The sequence below is a fragment of the Atractosteus spatula genome, chromosome 13, assembly GCF_055471065.1.
Source record: "Atractosteus spatula isolate fAtrSpa1 chromosome 13, fAtrSpa1.hap1, whole genome shotgun sequence".
In the NCBI taxonomy this organism is placed as follows: Eukaryota; Metazoa; Chordata; class Actinopteri; order Semionotiformes; family Lepisosteidae; genus Atractosteus; species Atractosteus spatula.
Window position 1 is genome coordinate 40,223,125 of NC_142718.1, and position 21,796 is coordinate 40,244,920.

The 21,796-nt window shown below is 42.0% G+C and overlaps 1 protein-coding gene across 7 annotated transcripts in view; it reads right to left on the minus strand.

Annotated features, from left to right (window-relative positions):
- Positions 1-5,474: 5,474 nt before the first annotated feature.
- ptpn4a (protein tyrosine phosphatase non-receptor type 4a) overlaps positions 5,475-21,796 on the minus strand; it is a 60,526-nt gene continuing 44,204 nt past the window's right edge. For 4 of the 7 annotated variants that reach the window (XM_088930363.1, XM_088930360.1, XM_088930362.1 and 1 more), the window contains 14 exons: positions 21,660-21,788; positions 20,796-20,954; positions 17,784-17,943; positions 16,934-17,017; positions 16,789-16,845; positions 16,014-16,170; positions 15,667-15,833; positions 13,911-14,001; positions 13,760-13,821; positions 13,129-13,275; positions 12,641-12,769; positions 12,362-12,510; positions 9,670-9,805; positions 5,475-8,988 (listed from right to left, as the gene is read on the minus strand). In XM_088930363.1, the coding sequence (XP_088786489.1) occupies positions 8,902-8,988; positions 9,670-9,805; positions 12,362-12,510; positions 12,641-12,769; positions 13,129-13,275; positions 13,760-13,821; positions 13,911-14,001; positions 15,667-15,833; positions 16,014-16,170; positions 16,789-16,845; positions 16,934-17,017; positions 17,784-17,943; positions 20,796-20,954; positions 21,660-21,788 (1,714 nt within the window). In that variant the 3' untranslated portion in view covers positions 5,475-8,901. The remainder of the gene's footprint in view (positions 8,989-9,669; positions 9,806-12,361; positions 12,511-12,640; positions 12,770-13,128; positions 13,276-13,759; positions 13,822-13,910; positions 14,002-15,666; positions 15,834-16,013; positions 16,171-16,788; positions 16,846-16,933; positions 17,018-17,783; positions 17,944-20,795; positions 20,955-21,659; positions 21,789-21,796) is intronic. The other 3 variants (XM_088930364.1, XM_088930361.1, XM_088930365.1) reach the window with 1 other exon arrangement.

The following is a 21,796-nucleotide window of genomic DNA, read 5'->3' on the forward strand; positions in this document are numbered from 1 at the left end:
TCAAGAAACTGGATTTGCATTTAAAGGGACAACGTCAGCCGCCCTTAAAGTCGCAGTGTTGCAGTGTTGCCAAAGAACAAATCCCTGTGGGGTGATGTTATTACCGTCGCCAGCGCCCTGCGCCAGGTGGATTATTTCAACGAAAGAATTGTGCCTTTAAAACACTCATTGTAACATTTGGAGAGTAGGGGTCTTGAGCAGACTCCCGTTTGATTGGTCGGTTTCTGGAATTAATAAGGACAGTTTTCAAATTTAAAAACAGAATAAAAATATAGCGAAGCAATGGACAATGGAAAAACGAAAATACGATACATACAGACAGTACGACACGATTGATGCATACCATGTGGAAAACTGAGAATTTAGATCTGTCTATTGAATATAATTCCCTCGCTTTCTTTTTTTTATTTGAATTATACTGCAAAGGTTCGTTAGATTTACTCTCCGTAATTTCCCCTGCATGTCAAACGCTACCCTATTAAATAAGAAGCACCCTAAAGATGTGAAGGTGACTGCCAGCAGGGAGGTGTAAATGCTTCTGAACCCGATGCTACAGCCCAGCAAGCTACCCAGCCAGCGACTGAATCCGATATCCTGGCGTAAAACGTCTGCATGAGATTCTCGGCTCAGTTAAAAACTAAAGCAACCCCACGGCTTTGTAGACTTTCGTCGTTTCTAGACTTTTTCTTACGTCTTATCCTGTAACGTATAGTGCCTGATCCTGAATTGACCCCAGGGCTGTCAGCGCCACCGGGCCAGTGGGTGGACTCTAACAGAATCTGATCGTTGAGTCAGGCAACTTGAGGTGACCCAGAGACATGGCCGACAACGTTGCTGTCTCAGAGGCTGACTGGTGTGCAGTCCAAGACCAGACTAAGAGAGCAGCAATGACAATAAAGTTTTGCAGGGATCACACAACAGCCGCTGGGAGTTATATTCAGTTCAAATGAGAAGGCTGCACAAAAGTGCGGCCTCCGTCTCAGACTGCTGGCTATGTGTGTCAGTTCACAGCCAGAGCATTAAAGTAGAGGAACAGTGTGACATAAGTAGGGCATGCAGGTCTGTAACGCAAGCTGGAAAATATGCAGTCACACAAAGTAGCTGGCCACAGCTTTCCTGGAGCCCTGCTCTCATTACTTTAAAGCAGGGCCGGATTTGAGTGTTCGTAGGCCCTCGGCACTTTCACTCCGAAATGTGCAGAAAGAGATGTAAACGCCAGCTGAATGACATCGATTGACATGATGCACTTTAAACTATTCAAATGCTAAACCACGTAATTGATGGATCGAGCGACCATCACTTCCATACTTCTGGTTTCTAGAACAGCCGCTACATACAGTAGCGTATGATTATTGATCTGGAGCACCGAGAGTCAATCGCAGGCATGTTGTTTCAGCTTGTTTTTAGTTAGTCACTAGTGTTTCCCTTCTTTGTAGGCCCTAGGCTCTGTGCCTGCATTGCCCAATGGGAAATCCAGCACTGCTTTAAAGGTGTGGAGAGGCAACTGCATACTGATGAGCAGTGCCTGCAGCTCTGGGGAACACAGGGAGGATGACCAGGCCTTAAGCAGAACAGAGCCTTGCTCAGCTCCTGGGTGTTTAGCAAGGCTGAAGGACCAATTTAGCCTGTTATGTACTTAATGAGTGATCCCTGGTTGCCACATTCTGTTAACAAAATAGCTAGAGTACCCATACACACCCTCACCTTATATGAATTTTAATTTTATTTTTTTGCTAAGGGAAGTTCCACAAGGGCACAAGTAGAAGTTAATTTCACACAAGAAAAGGAACGAAACAACTCGTGACCACCTCTGACAGGTTGTGTTTTTAGTTTGGAATTAACCTCAATTTGTTCCCCCGCAGGCTTCACCTCAATCCTAAAAATCTCCATGAGTGCAAGCAGTAACAACTAAAAACTCACGTTGAACAGGTGTTCTCAAGTGTGAGTGTTTTTTCAGAGAATGTGACTCGTTTAAAAACCAGTTACCACTTCTGAATGCTGTACAATCGTTTTCAACTGTAGGAGATGTCCACCTTATGGTATGTTGGAGTATTACAAGGGAAATGTTAATTCTAGTACTTTGATAAATTCTATCAGGCTAGACAGGTGTTAGAGTGTCGCATAAGCTATAAAATGGTTTAAAATTTTAATGGTTAAAAATATTTGGAAGATGAAATCTTTACACCAGATATTAAACATGATTTGAATACTTTCGGTGAAAATTGGGAAAGAATCATTTCAGAAATGCATCTGCAGACAAACAAATTGAAGAATTAATTTATACCTGCACTCTTCACCGCAGTTACAATCAGGAAAAATACCAGACCCGTCATCCTAATTAACACAGGCCTTCTTGTTTCAGTCAGCGTCATGTGAGAGGCCAAACTTCAACTGTATAATTCATTTTTTCATACACATTTCGAATTGCCTGTTATTTTTGATGCATGCACCTTATTTTGATAAAGCCAATGGTGTGTTTTTCTGCTACCGCACATCGAGGGTGGAGTATCACTCCTGTCTTGGACCCCCTGCCCTGGTTTCCCGTCAGGGTTTGCATCGACAATCCATCATGTTCACAGCTCTGCGCATAAGCCCATGTATCTGGCCGATATGGGATTATCCCTCTCCATGCAATTATAGCTCGGCTGATTCAGGTCTCCTGGGGGGGTCCCTCTGCTCCTCTGCACTCTGGGGGTGATGGGCAACATTTTGTTCCTCAGGGTTCTGGAACACCACCTGAAGGGATCGGCCACATTAAGTGTTTTTAAGTCTAGCTTGACGACCCTTTCTCAGAAAGGCATTATATCCCAGTGCTTATCTTCTTTATCTGCATTTTCATGGTTGTGTAATTTTCTTCTGTGTATTGTGCATGTTATGTACTGCATTGTAAAGCATTTTGGGATGACTGGTTTTAAAGGCTCTACATATAAAATTACTTAGATTTACTTAAAACGGCACTCACCCGACTATCTCCACCAATAGAAAAATGCCAGGGAAAGCAATTTATATGTATAATACTACACTGGCATTTTAGGCAGAATGTTATAGTGCTGTCACATAAAAAATACCATTCATTTAGTTCACTTATTTGTTCTCAGATTTTATTTAGTTTCACACTGGTTAGTCTGTTCATCAGAAGTGTCCACCTGCTGCACGTCTTCTCCAGGAGATATCACCTCCAACACTGTGGAGAAAACCTGACATCCCTGTGCATATAAAAGGAGGTGCTACTCGTCATAGGGATGTAAAGGGTCATCCGGAGAAGGGAACAGCCTGACCTTCTACAGAAGAAGAGAATTCTAAACAAGCAACCAGAGTCGGTTTTTCTTCCTCCCTGAACCAGACCTGCAGTTAGTCTCCTGTGTGAGAGGGGAAAAAATGGCGTGAACAAAAAAATCCACCTTAAACCCTTCAACAACTGGACGTAAGGTGCTTTTAAAAGACGCAATCGGTATTCACCGAAAGATGAGAGGATCGCCAGCTTTGTGAACTGGGAGCCGAGGGGGTTTCGGATGTTGCCTGCCTGGGCACAGCGAGGCGGGAGGTCTTTCCTGGGCATCGGACTCAGCCCGCCCAGCTCGGACCTCAACCGGAGCCAGAGCCGCACATCCGTGCGAAGAGCCCCGTTTCCGCAGGGCCCTGGAAACGAGACGCAGACACTGGCATTTGTACTAAGGTCGTAGGTGAGAAGAGCAAGAACGAGGAGGTTAATTCCACGGAGTACACGAAGAAAACGACAACGATCTGGCCGCAGAGCTGCTGTCGGGTGTGTACATACAGGAGGGGGAGCGGAAATATGAAGCAATCGAGTGGGAAACGGAATGGGCAACTCCGACGTGTTCCCTCGCAGCTCGTTTGCGAACACAGCTCTTCCCCCTTGACATCTTAATTAGGAGATCCCAGAAACGCCAGGGATCACCAGCCAATAACTTAGAAGCAGCAGAAATAAGAGAATAAGAAAATGCACGCATCCAGACACCAACAGGGTGCACCGTGCATGTTACTGTTGTGATTTCAAAGAAAATTCATGCATTATTAAATGCAAAGATAAGAATGAGACATTTTCTAGTATGAGAATCTTGTTGAATTAAAACAGTTTGTTCCTGTCTAAAGTCCAGTAACTATTTATCAGGTGTTATAAGACCACCATCAATTCCAGCCTGACAACTACAGTCGTGTTAATACTCAAGTAAGACACGTTTGTACAGCAATTTACCAAAAATTTACTGATGCTTTTTAATATCCACTGCGACCCACAATGATTTTTCAAAATTCACTAGTGGGTGGCAAAATGAATTCTTTTTTACATAATGCACACTGCCAATTTCAAACACAAAGTGAAATTATCTTTTAAATACCATTCGCAAACGTTCCACAGACCTTAACAAAAAAAAACAGCAAAGGAGTATTGGAAGAAATCTTGAAATTGACAACAAACTAGCATACTTCAATTTCTGAGCAGAAATAAAGACTTTAAACTTTACAGAACATTGGCACTAAATTCACAATATTTATAATATTGCTCTTATTTACAATGAAAACACTTGAGCCTTAAACCTTCATGTATGTGTATATATACACACACACATACAAATGTATATATATATGGAAGTGTTACAAACTTTTCTTTTTACAAATGGTATGAAAAAATATTTTTCCTTAAAGTCCAACAGTCATTACTTTACCTTGTGAATTTTTTCACGTCAGATTGATACATTCAGTTTTTGTACAGCATGATACAAGTAAACAGCTTTATATCCTTCTATAGACTGTCAGTAAAGAACAGAGATTTTCACAATATTTAAGTATACCCTAAGCAGACATTTATGAAGCCTATTTATACCACAGTTGTGCAGATTTAGAAAACATTTTTATAAGGAATACAATTATCATAATATTCTGTCACCAATTCAAATGTGAAGACCTACTTCTTTGTGAGCTGATCTAGGCAAGGTGTACTCGAATCACTCAACTGTCTTTCAAATGTATGTGGTACCCATTCACCATAACCTTTAACATGTGGTATAAATGACGTTTGTAAACATCTGCTTAAGAGACAATAATTCAATAAATTTAATAACTTAAACTGATTTAAAGCAATCTGCACCCCCTAGAAAGAAGGTAATCATACCTTAGCATGAGACTTCAGGAGTGAGGAACTCAACACATGAGTTTTGGCAAAACCAGCCTTAGAACTACTCTTAAAAAAATACAAGGTACTGTATATTGGTTTGTTAGTACTGAAAGAACTCCAAAATCTTCTCAGATCTATGTAATTATACATTAAGATATTAACTATCTCAGAAAGGAAATATTAGGAACACAGTTATCTTATCCTTTGTATACTGCATCTCTGAATGTTGCACTGATGACTGTTAAGTGCACATCTTGCCTATAAGTTAGTTTTGCATCAGTGGCAAAATTCACTAGAGGCAAAATGAAAAAAAGCACCAACCACCTTACTTTTCAGTTACTTTCTTTTCATAAAATACTTTATTAAACTTCAGAAAAACAAAAATAAGATGTCAAATTATCTTAAGTACTTTGCACGATTTAATTGTTCAAAATATTTAATTTCTGATTAAAATCCTATTACAAAATATTTACTGTACATTTTCTAGTTATCAGTTTCTCGTGTTACCCGTTCTAATACAAGAATGAACATAAAATAAGGGATAACAGATTAATACTATTACTCATGAGTTTGTTTACACTACTTCAATACAAAATTAATTTAGTCGAAATATAAGCAGGTAACAGAGAATACCAAAAGAGTCAGAAATTGTTCAGAAGTAAAATACTTCCATTTCACACCACCTGCAATCCCTCTTTAATTTCCTGGCCACAATAAAATACTGAAATTTAGTTTTTTCCATTCAAATTCAAAGCTTGAGAAGGAAATCTCTGCTTGAGCCTTCGTAAGGTGCAGCGATGTTCAAACTGAAATAACTTGACTGCAACCCTAAATGACACGAGTTTATTTTCTGCACAATGGGCCTGACTTGTGGTTGGGAGACATTTACCAGTTTCAACCATCGCTCCTTAATCATGAATTGCAATAAAATGTACTTAATAATAAACTGCTGGCTTTGACAAAATCAAATGTGAAATCTGTGACTTGCTGGGCTCTTTTCATTCAATGTTCCAGTGACATGCATTCATTAAATACAGGTACATTCTTTCCTACAGAGATCCTGATTAACAGACAGCATTTTAAGTCAATGTAAAACTTCTGAGATGTGGCCCAATGTGTTTTTTTCCCTCCTTTGTTGATGTGGAAAAACGGCTTAGTAATTGCAATTTTTTTGTTTTACAAAAATATTTAAACGCATGTCATCTTCCTTCTCATTTTAAAGATCTTAATATACAGCAAGGTATTTACAATGTCTAATTTATGTACACAAAATCAAAGTGTGGCACTACAGATTTCAGCTTCTTCTACATGTGTTTTAGCAAACAATGATACAACTGTATCACTCTTCTCTCTTACCAAGCAGCATTAAGGCTACAAAGTCTGCAGCAAAGTACTGTCCATTCCCACAAAGACCAAGGCAGTTCTTTTACAAAAATGCATCCCACCCTCCAGAATTCCAGAATAACCTAAATATACAGGTTATGCTATTACAACACCTTGTTTTGTCAAACAAAACTTGCAGGACAGTCAAAGGTATTTTAAATCAAATTGTCCATAACCCAGTCCTGATTTTTTAAAACAATATTCAAGTTTTATTTATAGGTTTTTACATAAATACTGAGAAATTTTCGACAGGTGATAGAAATTGGTTAAGCTTCAACTTGCTAACTCTTAAAGAGTCTCACAAGGGTCAGGACTTGTCAGCAAGAATGTTTAACTGACCAGAGACTCAGAAGAGGCCTGATGTGCCCTGATCAGCCAAGGCTTATCAGTCTTGAAGGGAAACTGCAGCAGGTGAAGGAGGAGCTTTATCGCTACAAAACTACGCTACACATAAAAACCTGCTGAACATCTACTATGAAAATAAAGTACTGCTGTTCCACTACTGGAAAAAAAAACAGCTGATGCCACTGTCATCCACATGCACTGCACAGAAAAGATGGAAGGGCATTTTCCCTTGAGTTACTGAGTGGCACACCTAAGCCTTAATGCGAGAGAATTAATACTGGAAAAAAACACTTCTTGAAATTATGTTAGGGCATGTAAACAAATGAAAAAAATAGTTTTGATTGTTCACAGCCAAGCTTGTTGCTGCTGGCATTTCCAATCACCTACTGTATATATAATGACACTGTAGAGGTCAAATGAAATGTTCAATAATCACGCACACACGTGTACAAATCTCATAGAAGCACTGCTGACAACACCAGGACTGGGTGAAAAAGGACAATTGTACATGCAATGCAGAATGGAAGCTGCACAGAAATGCACTGACAATTTAAGGTGTCGAATTTGTTTAGAATAATGCTTAAGAACTATTAAAGAGTCGTTTATTCAAAACATATTTGATAGGGTTAAAGAAATTAATTATAATGTACGCTTAAAGGTTCCAACACAATCTAGCATTTTAAACTGGTTCTATCACATGGACTAGAGCACCACCTATGGAGACTAATTGACTGTACAAGCATTGTAAAACCATGACACACATACTCCTCCCCATAAAATAAAAACCTCAAATTAAAAGTCTACTGGGAAAACACCATACAGTTACTTAAGAGGAAAAATGCTATTTTTAACACCGTTTAAGGGTACTGTAAAAAGAAGCCACTGGAAGAGATGAAATCTAGCAGGAGATGCTCTGTATGGAAACCTGGCTAAAGCCTTTATTACAATTGCTCAAGTTTTAACACCATCCTGACAAGTCGGCTGATGAAATGAAAAGGGTCTTTATTACAGTTTTGTTCCCTACATTCTTGAATAAAATCCTAACAAAAAGAAACAAAAATCCCAACAAAGGTTTGAACTGAAAAGCCTTAGTCAGGTGTCAGTTTCTCCATTTTAAATGCCCACCTGTTTAAAGGCAGAGATTTCAGACAGCAGCGTACCAAAGAGACTCTTCTTGTTAGGCAAAGCAGTTATTTATATTACAGGCAGGTATAAAGCTGGAAACGATATCATTCTGCTACAAAGAATAATTTTCCAGCAGTTTTCTCTCTATCAGAGCGGCATTACCTACTAGTCCACTGAAGGTACAATGTACATAAAGCCTCACCAATAAAACTGCTTTCCCCTTTCCAGCACCTAGTACCTATTGTCAGAACATCTGAGCCTGTTTTTCACTAAAAAAATTAAATAGGACCTAAAATGAAGCAAATTCTCCCACAGAAGACTAACAGGATATTAACCGCAGTAACTGTGCATTCATTCGAACGGATCTGTTAGCGGGCCTACAGGGAAAAACAAGATTCCAGATACATCTTGATTTAGTACAATTGGTTGACACAAACTAAAATTAAAACTGAGAAGTACTGTAAATAAGGGATTGCAATAAAAAAGGAATATCACTCTGATAGATTTATGATGAATTTCAAGCATAGTGACTCATTTTTAACCCTGTGCAATGGCAACTATTCCACGTAAGTTAAATGCTTATTGAGAAGGTCTATGTTCATGTTATGGCACTACAGCAAAACTCCATATGCTCTCTACCCTGAACACTCACTTTCCTTAAAGTACCTATCATCTTAGAAAGAAGCAAAATATTTCAATTTTTCACCAAAAACATTAAGTCTTCTGCGATTTGTTTTTTTTTTCTCCCCCAACATAAAGTGCAACAGTGCTAAGTTTTCTCAAAAGTTCCAGCTCCCAAGTGGCCATTTCGACTTGATTTCCTTCTTGATCGTTTCCTGTGAAAATCTGCCCCGGAGTTCCGACAGCAAAGCGAACTCCACAGCCTTCCAGATTAAAACATCTTCCCCCTTGGGTTACTTGTACAGTGTTGACTTGAACGGTTTCACCAGGCCTTCTTCATATACCCTTAAGATAGCTTCACAGACAAACCTGTACTGGCTCTGAAAAACAGCACAGAAAGAGCAGGAGATGCACGGTGAGGGTTTGTGAGTGTAACCGAGTGTCTGCATGTCCATATACGATACACTGGAACCAGGTCTTGCGTCAGGCATTGCTTGCTCTCTTTTTAAATCTACTGATGGAGTCTGCACACTGCTGGGTATTTATGAAAGATAATCACTCAAATTCACAAAAATAACCGCTGCTTATTTTTAACCTTTCTTCATCGTGGAACTCACAAACTGTAGCTCCCAGAATCGAAATATTAAAAATGTTGAGTCTTATACTATGGCTGTGGTGACTGTTTCGTGTCAAATGATGACACACAATAAAGACTTAAAAGCTTGTCTATAATAATCGTATCTATTTTATAGAACTTATCTATTCATCAGCTTAGAAGGTGGAAGAGATGTGTAATAAGCATTACAATACATGTTTTTTTTTTACCTGAAGAAAACTGTCATTTTTATTTGGTTCACAAAAATTGTTCCCAGGTGGTATCGAAAAGAAATGCTCAAATTTTGAAGAATTAAACAATAATTAAGTAACTTTTAAAAAATCAATTTTACTTTTCATCCTAAAGCTATCTGTCCTGAGCTTCAAAACCTCTTATGAGAGTTTAGAAAAATAACATTTCACAGTTACTCAACAAAGATCACTGCGGGGGGAAATGCCATACTTACAGGGGTTTGAATCATCATAGCCCTTTGATCTCTCATTGTTCTGACAACGTCTAAGGGATAGACAGGCTGGTTGCATTCGATCAAGCACATAGCTGTTTCCATGGTGATGAGCACTCCGGTCCGGCCTATCCCCGCGCTGGAAGACACACAAGGGAGAAGAGAGTAGTGCTCGGAATATCGGAAAAACTCTGCAGAAATTTCACTGAATGGGTGGGATGTGACTGACCCATGTAATTTACAAACAAATCAATTTAAATATAGATATCCTGGAAGAACAAGGACATGCCGAAAACCTCCTATATTCTCTACAGGCAGGACGTGAGCAGAACGACTCACTATACGATTAAGATTAAGATCACTTTATTGGCCATATACAATTTCTTGCATTAGGAATTTATCTTTTCACAGACCCCAGCTTGCTCTCCATGAGACACACAGACAGGGAGAGAAGCTTGGGGTCAGAGTGCAGGGTCAGCCATTTATACGGCGCCCCTGGAGCTGGGGTTAGGGGCCTTGCTCAGGGGCCCAACGGAGTAGGATTCCTCTGCCGGCCACAGGATATGAACCAGCAACCTTCCAGACACAGGCGCAGATCCTGAGCCACAGAGCCACCACTCCGCCCCAGACAAGACTGGAGAATTCTTCAAAGGGAATGGATCTTGTGCAGCCGCTGGATCCCTTCATACCTTTAATACATCCTTCAATACAACCTCCCCCCTTCCCTCAATAACGGACTCGTTTCCTTCTAATCCTCTCCATTCATCTGCAGGTTTTGACCTCACACCTCTCTTGACCTCACACCACCTGAGTGTTGATACTGCTCCTCTCCTGCTCCCAGCGTTTGTTCTCCCTGCTGTATCAGCTGCCGAGTTTCCTCTCTCCCCCACACCTGAAGGAGGCTCCACAGCCGAAACGCTGTATCTCTTCCCTTTCCAGCAGGGAATAAACCTTTCCTTGTTCCTTTGCAGCCTACGCCTGCTGACACAGTCGCTTACTTGAACTTCTTCAGAACCACATGTCCAGCCACAATCACCTATGGCTTCACACCCTGAAGTTGTATTTGTACTGCAAGTAGAGGGCAAGTGTTCCTAGGACATGACATTACCAGCAAGGAATAAGGCACATCCTGTTGGACACGCAATCTATTATGCACAATTTTAAACATTACTGGACCAAAATTAAAATATAGATTTGATTACTATATTTACAGATGATGGTGCATTTACTGTACATTAAAAAAGCTACACTTACAATAATGATTAAAGTATACCAATGATTACAACGACAATCCTTGTCTTGCAGATGAATGAAAAAAGCTCTCTTTTGTGATTTTAGGAAAGTATCCACTGAAATAAATCTTAAAATAACTAGTACCCAGTTTAGACCACATCTCATTAATCATAATCATTACCAAATATAGAGATCATATTCTGTATTACAGGCAAATCATGTGATTGTGGTAAGATTTAATTACAGTTGTGGTGGTTCAATTCCTAACCAGTGTAATAGAAATACTGCAATTCTTTAAATAGCAGACACTCCCTTCCTCATTCACCAGCCAAGTATGCAGTGGGTATGTGAATCTATGTCATACAAGCATTAAGCTAAATGAAAGCTTTAATTGTCATTAAGCTTTTAAAACCTATAGCTTTCATTCTAAGAGCTGGGAAAACAGCAAGGTTAATTACAAAATGGGCACACTCCCCTCCGCAAAACCCACTGACACTGACATGTCACAGCCTATTAATGACATGGTCCTGTGAAAAGAAGGGCTTAATAATCTCATAATAATGACAATAACAAAAATAATTCAGTACCCAATCCAATTAAAACACACTGAAAAGAAAAATAAATCAACCTGAAAAATTAACTGAATAAAAAATGTCCAATAAATAAGAACATTATGGCCATACAAAACCGATGCAATCATATAGCTACACTTCACACAAAAGCAATGTGCAAGCCAAAATGCATATTAGTACATAACCTGAAACTGATCTTTGGACTACTTCAAAATGCTATGCCAGATCAATATCCGATACTGTGGACAAAACAAAATGTTTCATAAAAGGGGGCAAAAGCACGGATGAAGTAGTTTTTCGCAGGTTCTCAGTTTCAAAGGATGTGTCAGAATATTCCTCCCCACTATGCAAATGCAACAACCCAAGAAGTTTAGAAATGACTGATATAAAAGAATGCAGTCAGTTAAAATCTATAAAAACCAAACGCCATTTCCCCGGAAATGAAGAATCCAAAGAGAGCCGTATTCACAGGGCTGGAGGAGCCGAGGGCACAGGGAGCTGTTTACAGCAACGGGACGATCACGCCCCTTCGCCATGACTGCTAGTAACTCTGAGCAGACAGCGCCCCCGGCTGGAGGACTCGATCACAAGCGCTCCACGTCTCCGTCCACATGGGGACAGACCACGAAGCTTTTCTGGAAGATCTGGCCTTTCACGAGGTACAACGCCGGCACCCAGTCGGATCACTGAAGACCCCGCCCGACACCTCGACACGGACTCTGAGGTGCAACTTCATTTCGAACGAACAGAGCACGCATGGAGGTTCCCTGCTGTTCACTGACGCAGGCAGTGCCGACAGTGGCAGGGAGCTATCCCACTGACTGCACGACGGGTTTCCCCGTGGAAATCCCGAAGGGAGCACAGGCCGCCGGCCGACTCTCAGGGCTCACCTGCAATGCACCACCACGGGCTCGTCCTTGCCCGCTCGCTTGTGGCGCACCAGGCTCACAAAGTCCAGGAAATCCGTCGAGTCGTCAGGAACGCCGTGGTCCGGCCAGGCCACGTACTGGATCTGAGTCAGGTGGCGGCTCTCGTTGCTCTGCCCAGGGAGACAGGACAGACAGCGGAGGTGATTACTGACCGCGGACAACCTCATAATCACCCTCAACAAGAGGGGGCAGAAAACAGGAAGAATTGACAGAAGGCGCGTCTGTCGCTGTGCATCCTACCTCCGAGTTTGTGAGAGTCATCTCTCTAACCAGGAACGCAGCATTCCCTTCTTCAGAGAGACAGGTGATCTGAAAACTGCCGTAAGACGCACTCCCAGAAGGATTCGGCCAGTACTGGTGACACTTGATCTAAAAAGAATTCCATCGAGTGTCAGCCATTATTTGACACCACAACCTCGGCCGAATTAAACAGACAAGTTTGGGTAAAGGAATGTGACGATAACCTCAACTGTTTTGTTAAATTTCCATTTCTTACCCATTCCAACATCTAGCATTGCATGAAACTACCTGCACATACTTAGGTTTTTCAGATCGTACTCAAGGACATGTGACCCCAGTACAGGCCCATGAGGCACACCTTCACAACACCTTTGAGCGCCTAACAAAAACCCTACAAAAAAGTCTTATTAGGATAAAATAATGCAGTCAGCTTTTTTCCTTATGACGACCACAGAAACGGAAAGAGATAGGGAATGAAAAGAACGTACTCTGCCTCTTTCCACCTGAGTGGTCAGCATGACCACCATGGAAGAGCCCTGTTCCCATGTCATCTGCCAGAAATCTGGGCAGGTGTTGGGCAGAGGACCCTGGCAGGCGATGTACCGATTAATGATGCTGGAGGAGGGGATCTCCATCTGAGAAGGGATAAAAGCAGAATAGAATGAGGATTATTTAGGGGCTAATTTATGTTCAGAAGCTTCCTTTATCGGGGGAAAATGATACTACAGTAAGAGACAAAAGATCCCCAGTGAAACTGTCTCGCCTTCTCCCCTGGAGGTTGGAAGGGCTATTTCAGAGATCCTGAGGACAGTTAAATAATCGGTTCCAAGTGAGCAGGCTGGTGACAAAGTTTGTTTTTTTTTCCATCAATGTACCGATGGAGAAAAGTGTTGTTTTGTAATTCGGTCTTAGCAATTCTTTAACCAGGGACTCGGACGATCAGGCTATAATGAATCCCGAAAACAGGTGGAAATGTTCTTCTTGACACTACAGCCGAAGCTTGATGAAAGGTGGCACAGCTCGCATGCCGCAGACTCTCCTAAGCGAGCATCAGATCACCTTTCTTTTGTTACAATGACCTAACATAGCTGACATGTAGAAAAAGTCCAAAACACTTACATTTATGTAATTTGCATTGATATAATCATCCGCACCCTTCAGAATAACCCGTGTTGCATCATCTAAAACACACAAAAGGTTCAGAGCATTACCCTGCGTGTGCCACAACACACTCAGAATTTCTCACAAAAATCAGAACAGTCATACTCACATGGGGAGATGTCTCTGTAGCGGTTTTTGGAAATGTTCTGAGGTAATTTGGCACAAGACATGGTCATTCCAGGCTTTTTCCGGTAAAGTTGCTAAAAATGAGATGAAAGACAAACGTAACATTTCTGCAGCTTCAGTGCAACCGAATAAACAAAACCAACTACAGCTGTTTTTCATGAATTTACATAAATCATGACTAATCATCCCAGACAAGCCTAATTTAGTGGAATATACATCTTTTATTAGAATACAAAAAGCTCATGAGAATCCTTTGCAGCTTTTACCGTACTAGCTTCAAAGAACATTTTACTAACAGTGCATGACCAACTTACCCAAACAGGAAACTGTTGAGGCCGTCTGATGAAAAACAGGAAGCAATAGGATTTAATTTAGATACGTGCCTTCCGTACCTACTGTGGGAAACGTTTTGTATACCAATACTTCAAACACTGTATCTGGGATCTTAATTCTTTTTTTTATTATTATCCACATCTCTATTTATTATTTTCCACATCTCTATTTTGAAGAATTAAAAACTTAGTAGCACTTTGGCTAGTCTTTTTTTCTTAAAGTAACTTCTGAAACCAGAAGCTCTTAGTTTCCACTATTTAGTCCTTTAAGATGAGAGATGCTTGCATGCATTAAAAATTAATTTGTACATGAATACGAGACAGATCCAATGTGAAATTTACATCTTCAGACCACATCTATTTTTTTTTGCTGCCACATTGTTCATTCCTTTGGCTAAAAAACTCATCCGGGACAAACCTCATTTCAAGTTTGCATTCTATAATTTTTTAATTCACAGGTAACTGTAAAACAGTTGCACAGGGCATTATTCATTAGAGAGGACTAAACCAGCAGTGGGACAGAGCAGAGACCCAACAAAGTTACACACTGAATCTAAAAGAGGATGCAACACAGATAAATCAGCAGTTACAATACTGTATGTTTGAACCGCAGGTATACAAGTAGAATTAAAAAGTTAACAAAGGGTGTGTGGGATCTGATCAATGTTCTTTAATGGCCTGTGTGCGTAAAAATATCAAGTTTTGCAAATATTTTCCCCAGTGAAAAAAACTTGTATGCGCTAAACTGAGTGTATGCAAAACTGTAAACCTGAAATTGTTTTTTGTTAATATAGTCATCCTCATAGAAGCATGGAGATCCAAAAGACCGGGTCAGCGATTCAGCGAGTGTGGAGCGAGCAGGAGCAGGGAGGTACGAGACTGCGAGAGCAGAGATATCGATGATCGAGTAGCGATAATAATGCACACAGCCAAGTTGGGCCTCTCGCAGCCAGTCTCATGTGGTCAATTTAGCATTTTTCAATGACAGAGTTGAAATGAGTTTGTTTTATCATCATATTTTTTGGGGGGGATTTAATTTTTTGTGCGCAGTTCAATTTCCTATGTGCGCTGATTTTATAACCTGTGTGCGAGCACAGCGTAGAGGGAACACTGGATCTGATCCTTGAGGGGGGTGAAGTAGCACAGTGCAGCTGATAACAGCTCTTTAGATTGCGAAGCCTGGAAGACTGATCACAGGGTCTGCAGTTCCAATCCTGGCGCTTGCACACACCTGGATTCACCCCAGAGCAAGGGAGGCATTGGGACTGCAGGAAAGCAAGGGGCAGTAGGGATTCCGGGACAGGGGAGGTGGAAGAGCTGCGTGGGAGACGTGAGGCACGGTGGAAACGCCGGAATAATCCAGCTCCGCACTGCGAGCGCGATGATGGAAATGGAGGAGAGACTCACATCAAACTGAGCTAGGACAGCGCCGTTGCTCAGGCCTTCTTTCAACTGCAGCATCGATTCTCGCCAGGCATCGTCGTCCAGCTGTGTGGGATCCAGGGCGGACTTCTCTGGGATGTACTGGAAGTCCGGCTCATTCTCCAGCTTCTCTTCCACAACGTCATAGATAGCTGGAAAAAGACCACCACCAGCCAGTCCTTAACGCCAGTGCTTGGTAAGCCCCACGGCTTTGGCAAAAAGCAAAAGCAAAACCGTATTGTTCTCCACTAATCTACCAATCTCAGCTATGGCATGAAGGCTGCAGTTTCCAAATTTTAATTGGCATGGCCAGTTAACTCCAGGTCACCTACCATTGGGTCGGACGAGCAGAATGAGCTCCCCCAAATGGCTCTCGCAGCTGGCCTTGATGAACATGACCACCTGGTCGTGGGTGTGCTCCGATATATCCCTGCCGTTGATCAGCACAACCTGGTCGCCTTCGTTCAGGCGGGGGACACACAGGTCCGCCTGGAATTTGGAGGAGAGAGGAACAGCCAAGCCTGCATCAACACGGTGGCAAGGTGCAGCAGATCACATAACGCGAGGCTGCAATGTCATATTAAAGCAGATTTAAATCCCCGCTGCACTACAAGCCACAGATTTCAAACACCGGCAAGAAAAAGCCAGTGTAACAAACAGCGCAGCTCAAGCCTAAAATTCAGACACCACGGGGACTTCACTGGAGACAACTGAGCTTCCTCTTAGCCTCGTGAGCTCAGTACCTCGCCAGGAGATGCCCGTGACACTGTTCTGAGTATAAGCCAGCAATGCTCACTCTCCTGTCACACCCAGACTGGCACAGCAGGCATATCAGAATGAACAGGAGTGCGCTTCCTTACCGTACACAGACCAGATCAGAACTGCAGCACGACTGGAGAGCTGCAGTTCATCTGTGCATGAGAGCACAGACCACTGGGCAGTAAAAAAGGGCTTTCTCTGTGTCACGTTAATTTATAGTATTACCACTGCTCTGCAGGTGGTCCACAGAAAGAGCTGCACATTACACACTAGAGAGCTGCGTCGACAGCAGCCCGGCTGTGTGAAGATCAAGATCAAGCTCATCCCGTATGGGGAACCAATACATACCGATGTTCCCGGCGCCACTCGAGACACAATGACAGGCATTTTCTGATCAGAACCACCCTACGGACAAAAGCAAAACAGTTAAAAGCATCCACCTTTACATTTAGAACCTGCATCTAAAAATCCTCAGAGTTAAAAAAGGAGGTACCTTCACATTGAATCCAAAACGGCCGTGTTCATCTGGCCTCATTCTGATAAGGACTAGATTGTCATGTGGAACAACCCCATTCAGCTATAAAACACATCATAGGGACATGCATGTAATACACATTTAAGAAGCAGTGTCTGCTGGTCAGTCCTTCAGACACAGACATTTCACAAGTCTCTAAATAATAAAGCCAGATCTGGACTGAGAGCTGAAAGCAGCAGTCATGTACACAGCCACAAGGGCATGGTCCTGCTGTCACAGGAGAATTTTCTTCAACACAAACATGCTGTGTTTCCTCCTAAAATGTAGACCAGGAGGCTACGCTATTTTAAAGGAGGAATAAAGAGAAGCAGATATACAGTCACCTTCCTGAAATAATCCTCAAACTACAAACTAGGGAAGTGTGGCCTGCCGGATACTAAACATAACTCAAGACAAAGGACAGGGAGTAGAAACAGTGCTTGGAAAAACTGGTTTTGGGTTCAGAGATTTAGCGATTCCAATCGGATCCAGAGAGAGAGGGTGTTTTGTGGTCATTTGTGAGTTTCAGTGTGCTTCAACACTCGAAACAAACACAGAGGAGGCTGTGCACTGGAATGCAGAAATCCACGTTCTCCATCTGGGTCATGTTTAGGCTGAATACAAACACTTTAAGATTATGAAACCAGATCTTAAAAGGATTTGAAGCATAAATAATGCTTAGGAAGAAAGACTGAAGATGCAGAATCCCCACAAACAAAAAGCACATTGATATTAAAAAGACATACAATGTCCTAGTTGTCCATTTCACAGCCCACAGCTGACACCTCAACAAAGAGAGGCATTCTGCACAAGATGAAAGAAATCTTACCATTGATTTTTCTGATGCGAGAGGAACATCATACATTTCATTAATGTGGTTATCCAGTTCCTGCTGGGAGTGCGACTGATTTATCTGGTTGTAGATGTTCTTTCTAGACTGCTTGGGTGGTAGTGCTGGGGGCTGCCCATCTAAAGTTGTCTCTTGTGACCTCAAATTGAAATCAGGCAGCAAAACACCATGAGAAGAGTATAAACATTGTTCAGGAATATGCAGCTCTGAATATTGGAAAAAACGAATGGAAACACATGCAACTTGATTCACAGATCACAAAACTATTTTTTCAAACAGTGTATTCCCAGTTGTACATGTTTGTACAAGTGAGACAATATAAATAGTGAAAGTGTCATGTCACTGTTCTGACGGTTCACAATTCATCAGCTGTGCCTGAGAAGGCTGCATGCTTGACGCCAGCCTACACTACCAGGATCAAACCACGCCCTCATGCACAATGGTGTAGATTTAAGCTATGCAGAACCAGGGCCCAGAACAGCAAACTCATTTGACTTGTGACACTAGCCAGGTTAGAAACCTGGGTTCCAAAGCGGACGTTTCAGGAGAAAGATTCCTTGTCTTGTAGAAGCAGAAAAGTGTCTTTTCTGCTTCTACAAGACAGCATTTTAAAAGCCTGGGAAATCCAATCTGAGATGCCGGGCTGAAGTGAAGTGGTTGCTAGCTGGCCTCAGAAAAGCCATGTCTCATCTGTCCTTTCAGGAAATTAAAATGCAAAGAAACAGGGAAGAAACACAGAACTTTAAGATGGATAGTTGGGCTGGCTATGGGCATGCTCTTCTGAACTGGTACCTAACAAATGCTGCAGAATTCATCGTTTAGATAATACATTAATTTCAGAAGCTGTGTGGTCCTTTCTAAGAAGTACGATTCTTTTAATGAATTAAACCTTTACCCACTTTTGGAGTGAAGTGCTATCCCTTTCCTCCTTTTGTTTATCCTTCTGCTTACAGAAGACACTCTCTCCCTTGTGTCACTGTAATATTAGCTAGACCTTCAGCTAACAGGGTTTGATCCAAATGACAATGCAATTTCTTTTGGCTCCCAATCATAGAGGACAAAAAAGGATCCCGAGATGCTACCAATCATATAAATAAAAAAGGTATGAAATATGATAGATATTTATCTTTCAGGCTTTATAAAAACAATGCAAAGTGTGTTCTTGCTGCATCAATTTAGAATGATTTATATGGGCTCAATGCACCGTTTTCACTTGGCACAACTCGGGGAAAAAAAGCAGATTTTTAAAAGTTAGTCGGTGCTCCACAGGCAGTCCTGCAAGACTGTGGTGGTTCCTGCAACGTTAAGGTTGATCACCACACCATGTCCTAATCTGAGCACAGCAGAGTGCCTTCAGCAACAATACAAATGAGAAAAAAAAGGGCCAGAATCAGGGAGAGGAACATCTGTCATAAGAAATGGGCGGCCTCCTTAATTCAGCTGTTTCTCTCAGCACAATGGCTAGAGGAAACTACTGTCACTGGATCAACAGAACCAAGTGAAGCAGAAGGGATTTTTTTTCCCCCAAAACTCAGATGTACAAACCATTTGAAGTTACCCTCATCCTAATCAAAGCACATCTAAAATCAGCACCTGGATTAAAAAAATAAAGAGTTTTTTTTGTTAAATAAGTAATTTAATGATGCATCCTACTGTAACATATTAGCATAACAAGCTCTGAGCATTAACAATAGTGCCATGGGCACAGGATGCAGCTCTTGATGTGTGCCGAGCCAAGACTGAGCCTCATTATGAATGCTTAGATGACAGCCATGAAAGCAGCCTATTTTGTAGTCTGAAAGCAGAGCATGCAGCTACAGCCTTAGGCCATTTACATAATAAACAATAAAAAAAATTAAAATACACAGCATTGCTGGATTGGACGCCACTAATAATGCCAATATATATATCACATACCCCAGCACTAAAAATGTTAATGCCAATATGTGTTGTGGAAGTTTATTAATAACAGCATCTGCTGTTTTTTTTATAATCCCCTCTACATTTACAAGAGAAAAATATGCCAAGCTGCTTCTGAAACAGGAAGAGAAAAGGGAGGATCTGCTCAGTTGCTTCGTACAGCATAACACTGCTCGAACCTATTAATAGCTATGTATCGCCCAGTAATGCAAACTAAACATTTAAACAAAGATGACCTGTCTTACGTACACAGCCCTGACACACACACACTGCAACACGAGAAGGATGTGGGTCTTAGAAAACCTTTGGTGACTTGACAAAAAGGAAAATCTGCATGTTGTGAAACACTGTTGGGTATTTTTAAAAACATTATGGGAAAAAAAGACTTCATGCATTCTAAGCTAGTTTCCTGGACTCAAACATAAGAGTCTGTGAATCGGTCAACTACGAAGAAACAGCGTCCAACCTGCACTGAAGGGACCCGCTGCTGCAAACCGAAGAACGGAGAATGGAAAACCGGGGATGGAAAAGCGAAGCAGCTGACACGGCGAACAATCATTTCAATCTTACAATGAAAAGAAGCGGCCCTGAACCCCCAAAGGCTCTCGCCCACGATCACGGGTTCGAGCCTGGCTATTGCTAGCCGAGGAGATCCCCCCCCGGTGGCAGCTCAGTGTCAACTGGCTTAGCACCTCCAAAGTGTGAGGAGGAGGGTGTGCACGCTCGGCTTGGGCAACACAGCGCCCCCTGTGGCCAGCACATGACCTGCACGACTAATCAAGCTGTTGGTGTAGAATCCAAATACTACAGCACCCATTACAGCATGTTAAAGTACGTATCTTTTTTTAGGCACCTAATGCACCCATCTTAAACATCGAAACTATACATCATGATTACCAGGCCCTCTTAAATATTATCTAGCTTACTGTTTTCGTTTTTTTTTACCGTTTTTGTTGGCTAGGAATGAGTGGAATGCAGAAAGAAAACGGACATGCAGAAAATCCACAGCGAAAGATTGTCAGCGTCAGAATCGGGCGTTCAAAGTCTGACAGATGAAGACTGGAAACTTACGGGGAGGAGTCCAGGCTGATGCTGTTGGCCTGCGTGGAGGAAGGGGACTTGTGGTTGGCAAAGACTTGACTCGGTGACGTGTGGATCACATGGTCAACCAGATGGCCCACCGATGAAGGTCGCAGGCGAGTTCCTTCTTGTGCAAACATGGAGTTCCTGCTGAAGGCAGGACAGCACACAGTGCAGGTTACAGTCACCCCCGCTGCGCGGTTAAACACCACTAAGACCATTCAATCTCATTTTTTATTTGACATGGATAATTTAAGAGCTTTTAAAACCGAGAACAGGAAGCACATCTTTACCCAAAGACTTGTGGAAGTGTGGAACAAGACGCCCAGAACGTTGCTGAAGCCGATACTCTGACTTCTTTCAAGAAACGATTGGATGAGATTGTGGGATCGATTAGCTACTGACTACCAGGCTAACTGGGCCCAATGGCTCCTCTTGCTGTAACCGTTCTTATGTTCTGAATGACACTCATGACAAAATTACAATGAGTAAAAGTAACAATGAAATGATCAGCAGTTTTTAGTGGCTTGAATACAGGTGGCAAGTTAAGCCAGTTTTTGAATACTTTCAGACCCAGCACTACGTCAACTCTTTCTCCATTTGCAAATCAGATCAGGCACTGGTGAATCTGGCAAGGTTTTTTCATTTGAAATTTGGAAATTTTCTTTTCTTTCTGCATTCCTAGTAATTAAGAACAAATCTGTGCAGAGAACATCACTCATGATCAAGTCCGAGAACAAATCCTGCAGCACCCAAGTATTAAAGTCGAGGGGTTTCTTATAAAAATGCGCGGGAGTCCCCCAGGGGCGCTTGCTGGTGGGCGTGTGGTGCAGGGCTCGCCGGCGAGGGACTCACTGGTTGGGGGTTCCAGGGGGGGAGCGCGTCGGCAGGCTCTGGGTCTCCAGCCGCTCGTCAGAGTTCCTGCTCATCGTTTCCCAGTCCATCCCACTCATCAGCTTCCGGGCCAGCGGCTTGCTGGGAGACCTGCAGGG